Here is a 20,624-nt window from a genome sequence, read left to right on the forward strand (position 1 = left end):
AGATTTAAATTCATATGAAAAATCAAAAAGTAACAGTAATTTTGTAATTTTAAAGGACAGTGTAAATGCATATTCTCTTTGCAACTGACTTAAGAAGCAGTTGTATAAGATAATGTATAATTATATTGTTAGGCTTATAAGATGTGGAAATATATTTGACAGTAAGAGCACAAAGGGTGTGGATGGGACCACACTTACTGCACTGGAGGAAGGAAGTAGAACCAGGTGTTACCTCAGATCAGTAGGAACAAATGAAGAAAGCCAGAAATGGTAGATAAGATAATCAATACAACAAACAATGAATATATGCTTGTTTTCCTTTTCTTAGCTTTAATAGAAATTATAGAAAGTAATCTAAATGTATTTGTGGGTTTATAACATATAGACATATACAATAATAAAGCATAAAAGAAGCGAGAATAGAGCTACCTAGGCAGAAGTCTCCTATATCTCACTGGAGTTAATTTGTATAAATCTGAAATAGATTCTGATAAGATGTGTATGGTAAGCCCTAGAACAACTATTCATAAAACCTCCTGCACTGTTGGTGGGAATCCAAGCTGGTGCAGTCAGTCTGGAAAACAGCATGGAGGTTCCTCAAAAAGTTGAAAATAGAGCTACCCTACAACCCAGCAATCCCACTCTTGGGTATTTACTCTAAAGATACAAATGTAGTGATCCGAAGGGGCACGTGCATCCAAATGTTTATAGCAGCAGCATCCACAATAGCCAAACTATGGAGAGAACCTCGATGTCTATCAACAGATTAATGGATAAAGAAGATATACATACATACACACACACACACACACACACACACATTGGAATACTCTGCAGCCATCAAAAGAAATATCTTGCCATTTGCAATGACGTGGATGGAACTAGAGGGTATTAGGCTGAGTGAAATAAGTCAATCAGAGAAAGACGATTTTTTTTTTAAGGTTTATTTATTTATTTATTTGACAGAGATCACAAGTAGGCAGAGAGGCAGGCAGAGAGAGAGGGGGAAGCAGGCTCCCTGCTAAGCAGAGAGCCCAACTCGGGGCTCCATCCCAGGACCCTGAGACCATGACTTGAGCTGAAGGCAGAGGCATAACCCACTGAGCCACCCAGGCACCCCCATCAATCAGAGAAAGACAGTTATCATATGATCTCTCTGATATGAGGAAATTGAGAGGCAGGGCGGGGGTTTGAGGGGTAGGGAAGGAAAAAACGAAACAAGATGGGATCGGGAGGGAGACAAACTTTACAGTTTGACTCTTAATCTCACAAAACAAACTGAGGGTTCCTGGAGGGTGGGGGAGTTAGGGAGAGACGGTTGGGTTATGGATATTGGGAAAGGTATGTGCTATGGTGAGTGCTGTGAATTGTTTAAGCCTGATGATTCACAGACCTGTACCCCTGGGGCAAATAATACATTATATGTTAATAAAAATAATTTTAAAAAATTAAAAAAAAAAAACCTTTAAAATAGTGAAAAATACCATTAAAGGAGAAAAAATGTTATATTAGAAAATATTAACTTAATGCCAAAGAAAGCAGTAAAGGAGGATTAGAGTAACAAAAACGACATGTGGCGTACAGAAAAGTAAAAGTTAAATGGCAGATATAATCCAACTGTGTCAATAATAACATTAGTGTCAATGGATTAAACTACTAAAAAGCAGAGGCTATCCAACCAAAAATTTTTTTAAAAGCACAAGATCCTACTATGTGGTATCTGACTTGAAAACTGACTTTAGAGTTAAAAATAAAACTAGGCTGAAAAATAAAAGGATGGAAAGAAACACATTTAAATAGCAGCCATAGAGACTGTGTCTGATCCCCGAGGGGTCCTTGAAACAGGATTTGTCCTAAACCTAATTTAGCAGAATGAATGGTGGGCCTCTTACCATCAGATAGTCGCAGAGCTGGAGTCAGTGAGGTTGTGGATCATGGTTTCTCATTGTTTATGATCCCCAGATTTTCAGAGTCAAGAGTACTTCAGTAAAGTCATCCATGGCTCTAATTTTAAGGATATTCTCAAGTCTAGTCTTGAGGCTTGAGGCCTAAAGAAAGTCAGAACTGATTTTGGACTTAGGCAAAGCATTATGCTTTTTATTCCAGTGACTAATTCTGAGCACTGCCTTTGCTGTAAAAGGCCCAGCCTGCCAGATGAAGGAAAGATAAGGGAAGAAGCATCGAACACATTCTTCTTCCCTCAACTCTGATTCTGGAGTTGCAGGGCATAGAATTAGAAGACTAATGTGGCTAGTGAACTTGAGAGTCTGAAAATGAGTACTTGGAGTGTTCATTCCTAGGTCTTTTCATTTTTTTAAAGATTTCATTCATACCTGCGAAAAACTCTGCCATGAAGGAGACTGTGGACCATGCTCTCGTACATCAGTTATTTCCTGCAGATGCTCTTTCAGAACAAAGGTAAATCATAAACAATGTTAGAGTTACCACCCATACCTTTTAAATTAGTGATGATGGGATGGGAGGAATCAATATAACATCATAATGTTTTATTCCTATCATACTATGTATGATTCATTCAATCCAGCCAGTATATGCTGACAGCAACCAAGGGCCAGTTGTAGGGTAGGTATTGGGGGTAGAGGGAAGTAGCATTCCAGGCTCAGAGACCAGTAATGGGGCTAAGCAAGCATACAGATAGCTCTACCAAATACAAGTGGTGATAATGCTAGATGCTGGTATAGAGCAAAAGCACTACTACAAGAAGTTAGCTAAATAACTAAGAAGTTGGAGAGAACACAGTCCACAAGATCACCCTCATTTATAATACCCACTGCAAGAGTTTAGACAACTGCTCAATTAGAATAGTCCACAAGACCACCCTAAATTCTGATACTAACTGCAAGTCCAGTGTCCACAAGACCACTCTCAGGGTTTGATAATTCACTAAAAGGACTCAGCAAAATTCATTGAAAGCTGTTATAATCATGCTTACAGTTTATTATGGGAGAAGGTTACAGATTAATAATCACCCAAAGGAAGAAACATGCAGGGCAGAGTCCAAGAAATAGCAAGTATGAAGCTTTTAATTGTCCTCTCCCTGTGGAGTTGGAACAATGTTACTTTCTCAACATCAGTTGGTAATAATATGCATGGAGTTTTGCCAACCAGGAAAGGTCACCCAAGCCTGGGTGTGCAGTTTTTACTTAGGCTGCATTGTGTACACATGGTTGACTGCCCATGTGGCTGGTATCAATCTTCAGTGTCACCAGAGGTCTACAGTCACTGTGTGACCCAAAGTCCTACCCTGAAGTACATCATTGGTCTTTGTGGTGTAGCCATTCCCCACCTTCAGATTTTTCAGTATAGCCAGCCTGTACCCTAAATTATGTTACACTGTGTGATGACCCAAGGCTTCAGGCAAACAGTGCCACTCCTCTGTCAGGCATGATATTCCAAGGGCTTAGAGATTACCTCCCTGAAGCCAATGGCAAAGGCCGACCATCCTTTGTGGAAGGTTAATTCTTAACTATACAACTGTTTTGTCAATTTCTACTTTCTGCCCAGGGCAGTTTTTATTGGCCCCTTGGTTAGAAAAGGGACATCTTACCATTTTTACGATTCCTTTGCTTGTAACCAAAGGCAGGAGCCTTGCTGTGGAAGTCTTTGGGTAATCTAACTTGGAGAACATACCAAGTATAAGTCTGTCATTTCTGACCCACTTTCAGTGCATAGTCACTGCTACCAAGCCCAAGGTCTGGGTAGCTGCTGACTTGCAAATGATTCTGAGAATATAATCCATAAACTGGGAGCTAGTTTATTAGGTAAGCTTTAGAATAAAAATGTAAAAATAACGTTTACATGTGGCAAAAGTTGTGTGCATTTCTTTTTTTTTTTTTAATAAAGATTTATTTATGACAGATAGTGAGAGAGGGAACACAAGCACAGGGGAGCTGGAGAGGGAGAAGCAGGCTGGGATTCCCTGGGATCATGACTGAGCCAGAGGCAGAAGCTTAACTGACTAAGCCACCCAGGCACCCCGTGTGTTTCTTTTCTGAAAGAAACTGCAGAGTACATGGGGCAGTAGAGATATTTTGAATGTCAGCTACAGCACCTTGAAGACTGTGAAGTACAGTGATGTAGTAATCACAATTTTAGTAATGTGCAGAGGTGCTCTTTGTGACCAAGAGGTACAGGCAGGGTTGGAGTGTGTGAGCTAGCAATGGGTACCTCACTCCCTCTAATAGTGGATCCCATGGCAGTGAGTGTACTCATGAAAAGCTGTGTGTAAATGGAATTTCTTTTTAAAGTTTTATTTATTTGACAGATCAAAAGTAGGCAGGGAAGCAGGCTCCCTGCTGAGCAGAGAGCCCGATTCGGGGCTTGATCCTATGACCCTGGGATGATGACCTGAGCCGAAGGCAGAGGCTTTAACCTACTGAGCCACCCAGGCGCCCCATGTAAATAGAACTTTTGCAAATAAGTTTTATTCTAAAATTGCTGGAGCCACTCACTATCAGTATGAATTGTGTTGAAACATTTTGACAAAGTGAAAAATCTCTTTGAAACTGTTGATCATCGCCATGTTGTTTAGCCAAATTTTTCATGAAATGTCTTTTGTAATGGAATGGGCTTTTCTATTAGAAGTAAGTTTTCTTTTTTCCTTTTTTTTTAAACTAAGATTTTATTTATTTGAGAGAGAAAGAGCGAGAGAAGGCATGGGTAGGGGAGAGGCGGAGGGAGAGGGTGAAGCAGGATCCCCGCTGAGCAGGGAACCCAACTCCAGGGCTCTTGCCCAGGACCCTGAGATATGATCCGAGCCAAACAAGGGCAGACGCTTAACTGACTAGGCCACCTTCAGCCCCTGGAAGTGAGTTCTCTAGATAAATAAAACTTACTTCTTAAAGCTTCAGTGGTGGTTTTCTTTTAATCACTTTGGTGGGGGTCTTTGAAAAATGTATACTACATCTTACTACCTCTTAACAAAAAGTACTGTATTTAAGTTTTTGTTGGTAATTCATTCTGATTTTAGGAATCTATAGGAGCTCTGCCTTTCCCTGCAATTATAGATACCACTCTAGCATGTCATTTCTACTCTATAATCCAGTGTTTGCATTAACTGGAACATTCACTCAAGCAATTTACATGAGGCTACTCAGGATTCTGGAAAACATATGGGGAACTTTTTTTTATCATCCAACCTAGCCAACGAATTTATCTAAAACATCTTTCTAGCCAGAATCTTCCATTTCTTAGACCTTTTTTATCTCTCTTTTCAACTCTAGCAGCTGCCTCTTTTTTCAGGGTCATTTTCACTAAGAAAGCATATTTTTATCATTTTGCTAGTTTCTGAGTACATAGCAACCTGTGAGTAACATCAAAGACAAATTCAGCTGTAGATGGTAGGCAACCAGGCTCCCTGTCCCCCAGATGACTGGCTTGCTCCCACACAGCTGCCTCTCCACACCTGTTGCTTGGGATCGTGCCTCAGCAAGTTACGTGTGATCTTTGGGGTCGTTCATGTATAATTACTTTATTAATATTTTGAATACTGGACGACTACTGTATTCTTCTTTGCTACATTTCAGCAATGTCAGGGCTGTTCTCAAGTGTGTTGAGCTTTTTGCTTCTAGTACTACATTATTACATATTGTCACATTTTCTGCTTTTTATGGCTTTTTCTGTCTACCCTTGCCATGCAATTATTTTTCTTTGCTTTGTATACCTTTAGCAGCCACTCTTTCCATTCAGATTTTATAATTCCTTGTCTACTTTAAATTAGGAGGCCAGACCACAAAGATTGTACAATTATATTATGAAAGTGTCAGTAAACCTGGAGCCCTGTTGTGAGTAAAGCATATTAATACAGAGACTGAGCTAACCTAGTTCCAGACAGATAGTCAATAAGTGACTTCCAGGGAAGTACAGGATATTTAGGATATACATGCTACATTTAGCACTATACTATAGTTGTGTCGTTTCATTTATTCCTAAAGGAGTTACTATTACCTTTTTTTCCTTTTTCCATAGGAGCTTCCATGTACCAGTCTCAAAAGTGAAGGTATGATTGGGAAGGGACAAGAGGAAACATTCTGGGATAAAAGTAATTATTCTCTATCTTGAAAGGGGTTTGGGTTATGTATTTGTCATAGCTTAGGTATACTTAAGATTTGTGCATTTCATTGTATATAACTTTTACCTCAAAAGAAAAGTAAAAATCATAAATTGAATTCTAGTTAATGAAATGCTAAAATTAGGGTAGGGTAAGTGTACTCATATCTGCAGCTGACTTTTGAAATGCATCAAATATTAAGATAAATAGAATGGTGGATACATGAAAAAGTAGTGATAGAATCTCAGTAATGGGCATGTGGATAGTCACTGTAAAGTTGTTTCAACTTCTTTTTATGTTTGAAAATTTTCATAATAAAATGGTAGTAGGGGTGAAGGTGAATAATACCTAATACAGTAAACTTCTTACACACTAACTCTGATGCTTGATTCCCATAAGGCTTGATATGACTGTTGCATACCTGGAACAGATACTCAGCCAGCAGCCTTCTTAGCCTTGAGGACTACCATTTTCTTTCTTCCTCTGTCCTTGATCTGACATTCCATACTATTATGATTCTGTCCTTTGCTAACCATCTCATAGTCTTTTGTTTAAGCCACCTGAAAACCTTCTTGGAAAAGTGATGGAAGTTAAATGTGTACAAAATAAAAGCTGTTATTCTGGCCAGGAAGAAGGCTGTATTGCGTTAAGATGCTTTTGTTTGCAGGTACTGAAAACCCAGGGAAAAGTAACATCAGCAGTAAGGGAGTTTACTGTTTCACATAATAGGAAGTATGGAGGCAGAACAAGTCCAGGCTTGGGTAGTTCCAGCCTCATGATTCCAGGACAGAAAGTCAGCCTCTGATTTTTTTGGTTTTCTCCTCATGGGTGTAAGTTAGCTACAGCAAATCCACATATCTTACCCAAAAATATCTAAAGGAAAGAGATTCTTAAGCTTCCCTTTCTTCGTTTTTTCCCCCCAAAAGAGAGCAAGTGAGGTGGGAAAAGAGAATCTTAAGCTGGCTCCCCACTGACTACAGAGCTCAACTTGAGGCTTGATCTCACAACCCTGAGATCATGACTGGAGCCAAAATCAAGAGTCTGATGTGTAATTGAGCCACCCAGATGCCCCAAGCTTCCCTTCCTTCTTACCAGCAAGGAAAACAGTCCTGAAAGGCTCTTAGTATATTCTGTATCACATGTTCCTGCCTAAACCAGATATTAACAAGGGGAATGGAATTAACAGGGTAGATAGACTATTCTACAGTCAACCTTAAACTGAGGAGCACATGGGCACCCAATTTCTGAACAAAATTAAGGCTCTATTAGCCTTAAGGAGGCGGGGAGTGGCTATTTGGGAGGGGACTAGAAATACCCCTTAAGCCCACAATCAAAATTCTGGTTATTGAAGACATAATTTGAAAAAATAACACTAATACACTTTTAAAGTAAAAAAGAAAAAACAATATAAAGTAAAAAGTGAAAATATACCCTAACCCAATTTTCCCCTCCTAGTTTCACTTCCCTGATGAAAAAGTTACTAGTTTCTTGGGTATGGATCTAGATCTTTTTCTCTATTCATTTTTTTTTTAAGATTTTATTTATTTATTTGACAGAGATCACAGGTTGGCAGAGAGGCAGGCAGAGAGAGAGGAAGGGAAGCAGGCCCCCTGCCAAACAGAGAGCCCGATGCAGGGCTTGATCCCAGGTTAACTTAACCTTAAGTGGGTTAAGTTAACCCACTTAACCTTAACCCTAAGTGCCCATCCAGGTGCCCCTTCTCTATTCATTTAGATGTATACACAGACCCATTAGTTTTGTTTTTTCCTCTAAACTTAGGTTTATACTAAACATGCTGTTTTCACCTTGGGTTTTTTCCCTCAGTAATATATCAAAGACATTTTTCCATGTCAGTGTATATAGCTCTCCCTCTCAGTATTCTGTATGTGGGGATGTCGTTCTATAGTTCACCATTGCCCTTTGGATGGTCATTCAGGTTGTCTGCAGTTTTTCCCCATTACAGATAATGCAGTAGCCAGCTTGTCTGATGTTTTGAAATTTCAATCATAAGTGAGAGTAGGAAGATTAGTATCATAAACCCCTACTATACTATTACTAGTATAATAAACCTGTCACCCATCATCCGTTATCAGCATTTTTCCTTTTTTGTTTCATCCATCCCTCCCTTCTCTACTTTTTATTTTCACTAGAGTACTTTGAAAACAAATCTCGAACATTATTTCACCCAAAAACACTTAAGTACCTAGCCCATTTTTAAAAATTGAGATAAAATTCACCTAACATAGAACAGAACGTTTTAAAGTATACAATTCAGTGGCATGTAGTAAATTCACAGTGTTGTGTGCAGCCATCATCTCTGTCTAGTTCCAAAACATTTTCATCACCCCAGGAGGAAACCCTGTTTTCATTAAGTTTTCACTCCTCACTCTCTCATCCCTCAAACCCCTGGGAGCCACTAATCTGCTTTCTGTCTCTGGGTTTACCTATTCTGAGTACTTCATATAAATGTACTCATATAATATGTAACCTTCTATACCTAGCTTCTTTCACTTAAGCATGTTTTCAAGATTCATCCATGCTATAGCACATATCAGAATTCCGTTCCTCTTTATGGCTGAATAATATTTCATTGTGTGAATATATCACAATTATTTATCCGTTCATCTGTTGACAAACATTTGGGTGGTTTTGATCTTTCAGCTTTTACGATTAGTGCTACTGTGAACATTTGTACACAAGTTTTGGTTAAAATATCTGTTTGGGGCGCCTTCCTCTCAGGTCATGATCTCAGGGTCCTGGGATTGAGCCCTGCATCGGGCTCTCTGCTCAGCAGGGAACCTGCCTCCTCTTCTCTCTGCCTGCCTCTTTGCCTACTTGTGATCTCTGTCAAATAAATAAATAAAATCTTTAAAAATAAATAAATAAAATAAAATATCTATTTAAAATTTTTTTGGATCTGTACCTACATGTGGAATTGCTGGATCATATGGTAATTCTCTGTGTAATTTTTTGGAGAACTGCCACAGCAGTTTTCCGTAGCAGCTACATCATTTTACATTCCCCTCAACAATGTCTGAGGGTTTCAGTTTTTCCACATTCTCTCCAACGCTTATTTTTTGTTTTGTTTTGGTTTTGGTTTTTATGTTTGTTTGTTTTTTTATTATAGCTTCCCTAAATATATATAAAGTGATATGTCATTATGGTTTTCATTTGTTCCTTAGTGACGTTGAACCTTTTTTTAGGTACTTTGCCATTTATAATCTTTGGAAAATGTAAAGTATTTTTTATATGTATTTTCACCATAACTAACTTATTTACATTATTACATTTTTATTTCTTCAGCTTGTAGTCACTCACATGTTTGCTGAATGAATGTTCATATCCTTACCCTTTTTTTTTTTCTTTTTAATTGGCCACAGCAGATGCTACATTTATGTGTGATAAGCGGTGTAACAAGAAACGGTTGTGTGGACGGCATAAATGTAATGAGATCTGCTGTGTGGTAAGTGGACCTATCATTAGGTATAGTCAGATTGCATTCATCCAAGGACTGGGCATCTAGAAGCCTCAGCCATCTGGAATGTAGCCCAGATTTAGAAATCACTGGGAGGAGCCCCTCGGCAGCAGTAAGAGAGTTGCCTAAAGAGACAGGCCATTTTAGGTCCTAGCCAGGTCAGCCTGTGGCAAGATGGGAGAAAGACAGAAAGAAGAAAGACAGAAGGCCTCAGGCTCCAGAACTCAAGATCACCAGATGAGCATACAGTCCTCCACAGGAGATTATGTGCTGTCCCAACATACAGACTGGGCTGGTCTTAGCAAGTCAGGCTTTGGGTTTCACATACAATATGGATCAGGTCAGTAGGCAAAATGAGTAGGGCAGTTTGAAAGGAGCACGTTTCAGTTATCTGAATAATTGACTTATATGGAACTAAATAAAGTACTGCCCAGCAGTAATGTGTTACCATGTTGTACATATGTGTTTTATGTATAAACAAGGCAACAGTGCCAGTACCAAAGTAGCACATGTGTACACTCATCTATATATGTATCTTGTATATAATTGTTATTTTTAAAGTTGACATATTAACAAGATATATAGTGATAAAATTGCACAACGTAACAAGACTTACTTATAAATCAGTATTTGAAGGCTTAAAGACTTCCTCTTATTAAAAATTTCAAACATATAGGGGCACCTGGGTGGCTCAGTGGGTTAAGCCGCTGCCTTCGGCTCAGGTCATGATCCCAGGGTCCTGGGATCGAGCCCCGCATCGGGCTCTCTGCTCAGCAGGGAGCCTGCTTCCTCCTCTCTCTCTGCCTGCTTGTCATCTCTCTCTGTCAAATAAATTAAAAAAAAAAAAAAAAAATCTTTGGGACGCCTGGGTGGCTCAGTTGGTTAAGCAGCTGCCTTTGGCTCAGGTCATGATCCCGGTGTCCTGGGATTGAGTCCCACATCGGGCTCCTTGCTCAGCAGGGAGCCTGCTTCTCCCTCTGCCTCTGCCTGCCTCTCTGTCTGCCTATGCTCACTCTCTCTCCCTCTCTCTCTCTGATAAATAAATAAAATCTTTAAAAAAAAATAAAATAAAATAAAAATAATAAAAATAAAAATTTCAAACATATACAAAAGCAGAGAGTCTCACATATCCAACATCCTACTTTAGTAATGACCAGCTCTTAACTAATCTTATTTCATCCACATCCAAACCTACTCCCTCTGATTATTTTGAGGCTAATCCCAAACATCATTTCACCATAAATGTGGAGAGCCTTTTTTATTACTCTTCTTGTTGTTTGTGGAAAGTATAAATGGAGATAATTTTACAAACAAATATGAATCTCTTTGTAGGATAAGGAGCACAAGTGTCCTTTGATTTGTGGGAGGAAACTCCGTTGTGGCCTTCATAGATGTGAAGAACCTTGTCATCGTGGGAACTGCCAGTCATGCTGGCAAGCCAGTGAGTGTCTTCACTGTATGCTTTATTGTAAGAGTTTTCCAGAAGTTCAGGCATAGTGGGTATGTGTGTGTGTGTGTGTGTGTGTGTGTGTGTGTGTGTATATATATATATATATATATATATATATTTTTTTTTTTTTTTAACGATTTTATTTATTTATTTATTTGACAGACAGAGATCACAAGTAGGCAGAGGGGCAGACAGAGAGAGGAGGAGGCAGTCTCCCAGCTGAGCAGAGAGCCCGATGTGGGGCTCGATCCCAGGACCCTGGGATCATGACCTGAGCCAAAGGCAGAGGCTTTAACCCACTGAGCCACCCAGGCGCCCCCAGGCATAGTATATTTTGAAGGAATGATTTACTTAACTTGGTATGGGATGCTGAACTAAGCCTAAGTATCTCAGATATGTTGAGATGTTAAAAAAAAGTTATTTTAGTGCTGTATTGTCTTCCCTGAATGTACAAAACTTGGGATACAGCAACAATGCTAAGATGGGATCTGGTTCATTACTGGGTTACTCTTAAATATCATTGACAGTTTCTGTCCTCAGTAGTCTTCTTTCTCTATATTGTTAGCAGCTGCATGGAAACTTGGTTTTAGGACTCATTTGCATTCTTAAAAATTATCAAGGACCCTCACAGGGCACCTAGGTGGCTCAGTCGTTGAGCATCTACCTTTGGCTCAGGAACAAGCGTGCCCATGCTGCCCACACACCCCTAATCCCTGGTCAGGTTTCTTGCTCAGAGGGGAGCCTGCTTCTACCTCTCCCATTCCCCCTGCTTGTGTCCCCTCTCTCTCTGTCTCTCTCTGTGTCAAATAAATAAATAAATAAAATTTTTAAAAAGATTTTATTTATTTGACAGAGATCACAAGTAGGCAGAGAGGCAGGCAGAGAGACGAGGAAGCAGGCTCCCCGCTGAGCAGAGAGCCCGATGTGGGGCTCGATCCCAGGACCCTGGGATCATGACCTGAGCCAAAAGCAGAGGCTTTAACCCACTGAGTCACCCAGGCACCCCAATAAATAAAATCTTTAAAAAAAAAATATCAAGGACCCTCAAAGAGCTCTTTTTATGTGATTTACCATATTAGAAATTAAAACTGAGAAAATTTTTTAAGGGTTTTATTTATCCTGCTTCTCCCTCTGTCCCTCCCCCCACTCATCCTCTCTTTCTCAAATAAATAAAATATTTTTTTAATAGTTTTCTTTTCTTTCTTTTTTTTTTTTTTAAAGATTTTATTTATTTATTTGACAGAGAGAGATCACAAGTAGGCAGAGAGGCAGGCAGAGAGAGAGAGAGGAGGAAAAAGGCTCCCTGCTGAGCAGAGAGCCCGATGCGGGACTCGATCCCAGGACCCTGAGATCATGACCTGAGCCAAAGGCAGCGACTTAACCCACTGAGCCACCCAGGTGCCCTAAAATATTTTTTAAAATAGTAATATAGGGACACCTGGGTGGCTCAGTGGGTTAAAGCCTCTACCTTTGGCTTGGGTCATGATCCCAGGGTCCTGGGATCTAGCCTCGCCTCGGGCTCTTCAGCAGGGAGCCTGCTTCCCTTCCTCTCTCTCTGCCTGCCTCTCTGCCTACTTGTGATCTCTCTCTGTCAAATAAATAAATAAAATCTTTTAAAAAAAGGAAAGATGGTGGGCCAGGAGGCAGTCCTAAACAAATATTTAAGGGGAAAAAACAAAAAAGGTAATATGGGGGGCGCCTGGGTGCCTCAGTGGGTTAAGCCTCTGCCTTCGGCTCAGGTCATGATCTCAGGGTCCTGGGATCGAGTCCTGCATCGGGCTCCTTGCTCAGTGGGGAGCCTGCTTTTCCTGCTGCCTGCAGCTCTCCCTGCTTGTTTTCTCTCTCTCTCTGACAAATAAATAAATAAAAATCATTAAAAAAAAAAAAGGTAATATACTCATTGCATATTAACATAAATGACTTTTTTTTTTTTTTTTAAGATTTTATTTATTTGAGAGAGAGCTTGAGTCATCGGGGAGGGGCCGAGGGGGAAGCAAACTCCCCACTGAGGAGGGAGCCCAGTGTGGGTGGGCCTCAGTCCCAGGACCCTAGGATCATGACCTGAGCTGAAGGCAGGTGCTTAATCAACTGAGACACCCAGACACCCTTAAGTGACATATTTTTAAAACTTTTTTTTTTAACTAGAAGAATAGATACTTGATTTAATAAAAGATAGTTGGAGTCTCATATCTGTTTATACATTAATCTGTTGCAGTATGGAGTTGAAAGAAATGAAATAATCTGGCCTCACATATAGTGGAAAAAGAAGGTGTAATAATGGTGAATATTCTTTTTTTGAAATTAGACCAAACCTGAGCCTCATTTCAGAAAGGACTTGAGTCAGGGTTTTAGTTTTTGTTCTCTGTCACATTAAAATTCATTGGTTTTTCTTGTATTTCAAATGGATCTTTTACCCATGCACGATTTGATAGCATCATATATTGATCATTTGGAAATGAATTATTCACTGTGTTATGCAAATTTTTGAATTAGTGAAAAATATTATATTACAGTATTAAAAATGTACATTTATTAATGTATCTACCAATCTAACCAGAAAGGTCTTGGTCTTAGGAAAAGTATTAGGAAGTTGTCAAGCTCACAGTGGTAAATACATACTTTCCAAAATTCTGTTTTCACTTGAAAGCTTGAAAGCTTTTATCACTAGCAGCAAAGTTGGCTTTCCTGAAATGATAGGCTCACTTGGGTACTTTTTGATAAAAGTATTCCAAATGCCTAAGTCTAAATAACCATAGCTTGTAAGTAATTATTTTGAGTAAAAAGGGCATTCTAGCTTACAACTCCAACAAGTGCAGTTCTTTGAAACAACTAGTTATATTTTAATATGCAACAAAAGTGCTTTATGCAGATTTCCCACTCTGTTTCACAGATAATGGAAAAGATATATATTTAAGAGCTAGGTGTTTTTTTTTTTTTTTTTTTTTTTTTACTGCTTCAACAAGGACTTTCTTTTTTTCAAGATTTTTATTTATTTATTTGACACACAGAGAGAGATCACAAGTAGGCAGAGAGGCAGGCAGAGAGAGAGGGGGAAGCAGGCTCCCTGCTGAGTAGAGAGCCTGATTCGGGACTTGATGCCAGGACCCTGAGATCATGACCTGACCTGAAGGCAGAGGCTTAACCCACTGAGCCACCTAGGTGCCCCATCAAGGACTTGCTTAAGTGAAACTAGCATTTTTTATTTATTCTAAGTGCTTGGCAGTGAAAAATACCATGATTATAGTTTGGCACTACTGCCTTGATCTGTGCTAAAGCCATGGCAGTTTTTTGTTTTATTTTGTTTAGGATTTTATTTATTTACTTGTCAGAGAGAGAGAGACAGCGCAAGTGAGCAGAGGCAGAGGCAGAGGCAGAGGGAGAAGCAGGCTTCCTGCCAAGCTAGGAGCCCAATGGGGGACTCGATCCCAGGATACTGGGATCATGACCTGAGCCGAAGGCAGCTGCTTAACCAACTGAGCCACCCAGGCGTCCCAAGCCGTGGTAGTTTTACTAACCATTGCTTTTGCACCATCAATGCAAATGTCAGCATAGTGGGGGAAAAAAAATCTTAGTCTTATTAGGTACCCCTTGGGGCACCTGGGTGGCTTAGTCATTAAGTGACTGTGCCCCAAGGGGTACCTAATAAGACTAAGATTTTTTTTTTTCCCACTATGCTGACGTGGGCTCCTGGCTCCACGGGACGCCTGCTTCTCCCTCTCCCACTACTCCTGCTTGTGTTCCTGCTCTCACCATCTCTCTGTCCAATAAATAAAATCTTAAAAAAAATAATAATAGGGACGCCTGGGTGGCTCAGTTGGTTAAGCAGCTGCCTTTGGCTCAGGTCATGATCCCAGTGCCCTGGGATCCAGTCCCGCATCGGGCTCCTTGCTCCGGAGGGAGCCTGCTTCTCCCTCTGACTGCCTGCCACCCTGTCTGCCTGTGCTCCCTCTCGCTCTCTCGCTCTCTCTCTCTGACAAATAAATAAAATCCTAAAAAAAAAAAAAAAAAATCTTAAAAAAAAAAATAATAATAATAATAATTTTGGCCTTATGGATTCCCTGAAAGGAGCTCAGGGACCCTTAGGAATCAACAGCACATTTAGAGAGCTGCTACATTAAAAGATTGGCTTAGATCAAGACTAACCAAAATGTCTTTGCTAGAATGCTAGGCCTACTTCATTTTCAAGAAGAGTTGTGTCAGTGTTTTAATAAAAATCACACACGTGGGGGCACCTGGGTGGCTTAGTCGGTTAGGCATCTACCTTCAGCTCAGGTCATGATCTCAGGGTCCTGGGGTTGAGGCCCACATCAGACTCCTTGCTCAGTGGAGAATCTGCCTCTCCCTCTCCCTCTGCTGCTCCCCCGATCATTCTCTCTCTCTCTCTCTGTGTCAAATAATCTTTTAAAAATAAATAAATAAATCACACACATGGATTCCATGAAAACAACTTACATAGCCCCATTCCCTTTACATAGCTACTTCTCATAATAAGCTTGTTGAGTGGATAAGCCACCTCACCAATAAAAAGTTGAGAATGGTTAAATTACCAGCCCACACTGGGGCACCTGGGTGGCTGAGTCCTTAAGCATCTGCCTTCAGCTCAGATTATGATCCCAGGTTCCAAGCCCCAAATCGGGATCCCTGCTCAGTGGGCAACCTGCTTCTCTCTCTTACTCCCCCTACTTGTGTTCCCTCTCTCGTTGTCTCTCTCTCTGTCAAATAAATGAAATCTTAAAAAAAAAATTATCAGCTTACAATTACTTAGCAGGTAAGTAGTAGGTCTAGGACTTGAAGCCAAAGTCTCTTGATTGTATTTATAGGGCTCTTTCTGCCACATTGTGTAGCCTCTGAAGGGTTTGGTGGAAAGAGTACTGACTGGACAAGAACAGTGGGTTCGGAATTAGGAGAGCTCTTGAGGTGGGCTGCTTGTTGGAACTGTCCAGTGTGAGTCGTCATTTTGATTTACCTTGGGAACTGTGCATCATGAACCCGAATGCAGCTCTGTGCTTCATTTCAACTTCATACTTTTTTTTTTTTTTTAAGAATTATTTATTTATTTATTTATTTGACAGAGAGAGAGCTCACAAGTAGGCAGAGAGGCAGACAGACAGAGATGGGGAAGCAGGCTTCCTGCTGAGCAGAGAGCCCGATGTCGGCCTCGATCCCAGGACCCTGAGACCCTGAGACCATGACCTGAACCGAAGGCAGAGGCTCAACCCACTAAGCCACCCAGGCGCCCTCAACTTCATATTTCTAACATGATACATGTTGATTATACCTATAAGAATTTTGTGGCAGGGTGGCGCCAGGATGGTTTATTCAGTTAAGCATCTGCCTTCAGCTCAGGTCATGATCTTGCAGTCATGGGATCAAACCCCACATCAGGCTCCCTGCTCAACAGGGAACCTGCTTCTTCTGCTCCTCTCCACTCTCATTCTCTCTCTAATAAATAAATAAAATCTTTAAATTAAAAAAAATTTTTTTAATGGCTTCAGTGTCTCTCTGAGGTTTCTATTCAAATGCATATTTTTGTATGTTTGCTAATTATCTGTGGCTTTCATAATCCCTATCCATTTTTCTAACCAAGAGTTTGAAAATAAAAAAACAAAAACAACACTATACTTTAGTAGAAGTCTCCTATTCTCTTAAAAGAGATGGTTTAGGGGCGCCTGAGTGGCTCAGTGGGTTAAAGCCTTGGCCTTCGGCTCAGGTCCTGATCCCGGGGTCCTGGGATCGAGCCCCGCATCATGCTCTCTGCTCCGTGGGGAGCCTGCTTCCCCCGCTCTCTCTGCCTACTTGTCATCTCTGTCAAATAAATAAAATCTTTAAAAAAAAAAAAAAAGAGATGGTTTATAGATCTATTGTCTATAAAATACATGCGAAAGTGTCCTGGGTTACTCATGGACTTAAAGTTTGTTGCAAGTAACATACCTTTCTGCTCCTTTGGCACCAGCTCAACTTTAATTTTAAAAAAACCTTTTGTGAAAAAAGCTGTCTCCTAAAAAAAAAAAAAAAAAAGCCAAAAATAAAAGTGTGTGTGGTTTGTGTTTGTGTGAATATGTGTAGGCACATCCCAAACTCAGGTTGTTTTGTTTCACCCACCTCTCCATCAGGTTTTGATGAACTAACCTGCCACTGTGGTGCATCAGTGATCTACCCGCCAGTTCCCTGTGGTACCAGACCCCCTGAGTGTACCCAGACCTGCGCCAGAGTCCATGAATGTGACCATCCAGGTGGGTCCCAGCTCCTTTGCACCTCACAGCCTGCTCGCACTGTGTCATTTCCAAGGTAGCATGACTGTGTTTACTGCTCTGAGGTCATGTTGTGATTGCCACCCCTTGTTCCCTGTTCTCAGGGGCTGCTGCTGTGAAGGGGAGTGTGTGATCTGGGCCACAGCTAGGAATCACAGTGCCCTCCATATCTGTACTCTGTGGATGTCACACACACCCGAAAAGCTGGGAGAATCTCCATCTGGTCTTACCTTTCGGGAACTTTTCTTCTTTTCTCATTGCCTCCAATCTGGTTGTATATTTCATGGTTGAGCATCTTTTTGCAAAATTGAAAGCTACTTGTTTTTTGTTGTTGCTATTATGGAAGTAATGTGTGTTTATTGTAGAAAAAGAAAGAGAGTGAGATAAAGTCAATAAAGTCAAAAGATTGGAATTAAACAATCTATTATCCCACCTTGCAGGAATTACACCTTACTATATACTAGTATTTTTTGGTGCTTTTTTTCCATGGGCAAAATATATATTTGCATTTTTTTTCCTTTGCATAAAATAAAAGTGAGATCCCACTGAATTTATTTTAACTAGATTTTCTCCTCTTACTATATTTTGAATCTCTTCTCTCACCAGTGAATATTTTTCTACAACATAGGTTTTTTTTCAAGATTTATTTATTTGAGAGGGCGCGCATGAGTAGGTGGAGCAGAGGGAGAGGAAGAATCTTTTTTTTTTTTTTTTTTAAGATTTTATTTATCTACCTGACAGAGATCACAAGTAGGCAGAGAGGCAGGCAGAGCGAGAGGAGGAAGCAGGCTCCCCGCCAAGCAGAGAGCCTGATGTGGGGCTCAATCCCAGGACCCTGGGACCATGACCTGAGCCGATGCCACTGAGCCACTCAGGCACCCCGGGGAGGGAGAATCTTAAGCAGACTCCCTGCTTACACGAGCCCGATGTGATGCAGGGATCAATCTCAACCCAGAACCAAGAGTTGACTCTCAACCAAGTGGGCTATCCAGGTGCCCCTCTATAGTATAGATTTTTAATAGTTAAGCGGGTGCGCTGTTACATGGATGGGCCATAACTTAGTCTTATGTTGCTGGACAATTAAGTTGTTTCCAAATCTTCTCTCATAAACTGCTGGAGATACCAGGCCTGTAGCTACTAAACATCATCCATTTTCTGTCCAGTCTAGTTACTGGCTTTCCTCTGGGACCATTTTGGGCTCATCATTTCATTTTACCAAGTCCCAGAGGCAAACCTGAAATAACTCCAGTCACCAGATTCCATATAAATCAGACTGACAAATAGGCTACCAGTTCTTAGTTTTTTAAGTTAATAGAGTAAAATAGAATTTTAAGTGAATTCTTCATGAAAAAGTCCCTCCTTTCCTGGGGACCTTAAGATGGCCCTCCCAGCTTAGTCTGCAAGCCCATACTTCAGTGTTCACACCAGCATGAATTAAGTGCCCAAGCCAGTACCATTACCCCCTTCCTCCTTTATACTCACATACAGATGATACAGATGAAGTCCACATCCTGGTGGTTAATGTCCATAGTGAGAACTTAACCATTTATGAGGTGTGTTGTTTTAGCCTCCATTTGTTCAACATTCGTTTAACTGGTCTTTGAGTGTTGTATATCCAACATGGCATCAGACACAGAGAGGTTCAGAGGAAGAAAAAAGTAGCCGATGACCTAGGAATTCTTACATTCTTCCCAAGAGGAAGAGGGTGGTAGTTACATGCCCCTGACACAACCAACCATTACATGAAAATGGGCCAGATAATATGGTAGCAAATCATCTGTAGAAGATCTCAGACATCAGGGAGTATAAGAGAGCTCAGGGTCAGGTATGGTCAGCCAAGGAAGGCTTTGTTGTAGGAGATGAGTTCAGATGAACTCTTTTTTTTTAAGATTTTATTTATTTATTTGACAGAGAGCTAGAACAGAAGTAAGCAGAGAGGCAGGCAGAGGGAGCGAGAGAAGCAGGCTCTCCGCTGAGCAGGGAGCCCAACATGGGGCTCAATCGCAGGATCTGGGATCATGACCATGAGCCACCCAGGCGCCCCCAGATGAACTGTCTCTTACAGGCAGCAGGGAAATTGAGAGAAATCGGGAGCATGTCAGATGGAATGAGTAGTAAAGATAGCTAAGCAAAAGTGAGCAATTGCCATGTAAGGTAGGGCCAAAAGAATGATTGAGTAGAATGGACAAACCAGAGGCTGTGCCGAAGAAGATGAGTTGAGAAACTGCCTCCCTTTCTGCTTCCCTGTTCATGTGTCTGTCCTGCCTCAGTGGAGGTTTCTTTTTCTCACTCATGCTCATCCTTCAACACTTTAAAGCACCTACTTTTTACTTTCCTGTTTTCCATTTTGAAAAGTACTCCCAGGGGCACCTGAATGGCTCAGTTGGTTAAGCATCTGCCTTCAGCTCAGGACAGGATCCCAGGATCCTGGAATTGAGCCCCACATTAGGCTTTTTTTCCTCTGCCCCTCCCCCTCCGCTCTAATGCTGTCTGTCCTTCTCTCAGATACATAAATAAATAAATAAATAAAATCTTTAATAAAATAAAACAGCTTCTAAACTTTAAAGCTCCATGTTATATATCATTATAACATATATAATAGTTTACATGGCTTTATTATTTTTTTAAAGATTTATTTATTTGAGAGAAGGAGAAAGTGCGTGCACAACCGGGGTTGGAGGGGAGGGACAGACTCTCCACTGAGCAGGGAGTCTGATGTGGGCCCCAATCCCAGGACCCTGAGATCATGACCTGAGCCGAAGTCAGATGCTTAACCAATTGAGCCACTGAGGTTCCCCAGTTTATGTGGCTTTATTTGAACATTATTCCTAAATATAATTCCTAATTTCCTTTCTCTTTTAACAGTGTATCATTCTTGTCATAGTGAAGAGAAGTGTCCCCCTTGTACTTTCCTAACTCAGAAATGGTGCATGGGAAAACACGAGGTAAGTTTTCTCTCTCAAGTGTTTATTGTTCCAGCTAGAGATTTATAATTGAATTACTTTTGGAATTGTTAGTCTTATTGTTTCTCAAAGTAAAAATACACTCCAAGAAGTAGAGTTTTGCTTTTGCCACTTTTTCCTTTATTTTTTAAAATTAAGATATAATTTGCATAAAATAAAATTTATCTACCACCACGCTGTGGCTAAATGCTGGTTGAAGAAATAGAAGAATCCAGGACCCCTAGGTGGCTCAGTTGAGCGTCCAGTTCTTGGTTTCAGTTCAGGTCATGAGATCGAGCCTTGCATCAGGCTCCACGCTCAGCATAGAGTCTACTTCTCTCTCTCTCTGCCACCCCCCCACCCCTGCCGCCAACTGCCCTACCCTCGCTTGCATGCTCTTGCTCTCTCTGTCTCTTTCCCTAAAATAAACAAATCT

General features: G+C 40.7%; 1 protein-coding gene across 18 annotated transcripts in view; it reads left to right on the plus strand.

Annotated features, from left to right (window-relative positions):
• Positions 1 to 20,624, plus strand: part of NFX1 (nuclear transcription factor, X-box binding 1) — an 81,697-nt gene that overhangs the window by 42,348 nt on the left and 18,725 nt on the right. For 6 of the 18 annotated variants that reach the window (XR_014301697.1, XR_014301698.1, XR_014301699.1 and 3 more), the window contains exons 10-15: positions 2,321 to 2,418; positions 5,989 to 6,019; positions 9,454 to 9,533; positions 10,878 to 10,986; positions 17,109 to 17,228; positions 20,112 to 20,191. Coding sequence is in view for 8 of the 18 variants with exons in the window: in XM_082694597.1 (XP_082550723.1) it covers positions 2,321 to 2,418; positions 5,989 to 6,019; positions 9,454 to 9,533; positions 10,878 to 10,986; positions 17,109 to 17,228; positions 20,112 to 20,191 (518 nt within the window). In the remaining 10 variants the exon portion in view is untranslated. Of the gene's footprint in view, positions 1 to 2,320; positions 2,419 to 5,988; positions 6,062 to 9,450; positions 9,534 to 10,877; positions 10,987 to 17,108; positions 17,229 to 20,111; positions 20,192 to 20,624 lie in introns of all 18 variants that reach the window. The other 12 variants (XR_014301694.1, XR_014301695.1, XR_014301696.1 and 9 more) reach the window with 3 other exon arrangements.

This window comes from Mustela nivalis, assembly GCF_964662115.1.
Source record: "Mustela nivalis genome assembly, chromosome: 13".
NCBI classification, from domain to species: domain Eukaryota; kingdom Metazoa; phylum Chordata; class Mammalia; order Carnivora; family Mustelidae; genus Mustela; species Mustela nivalis.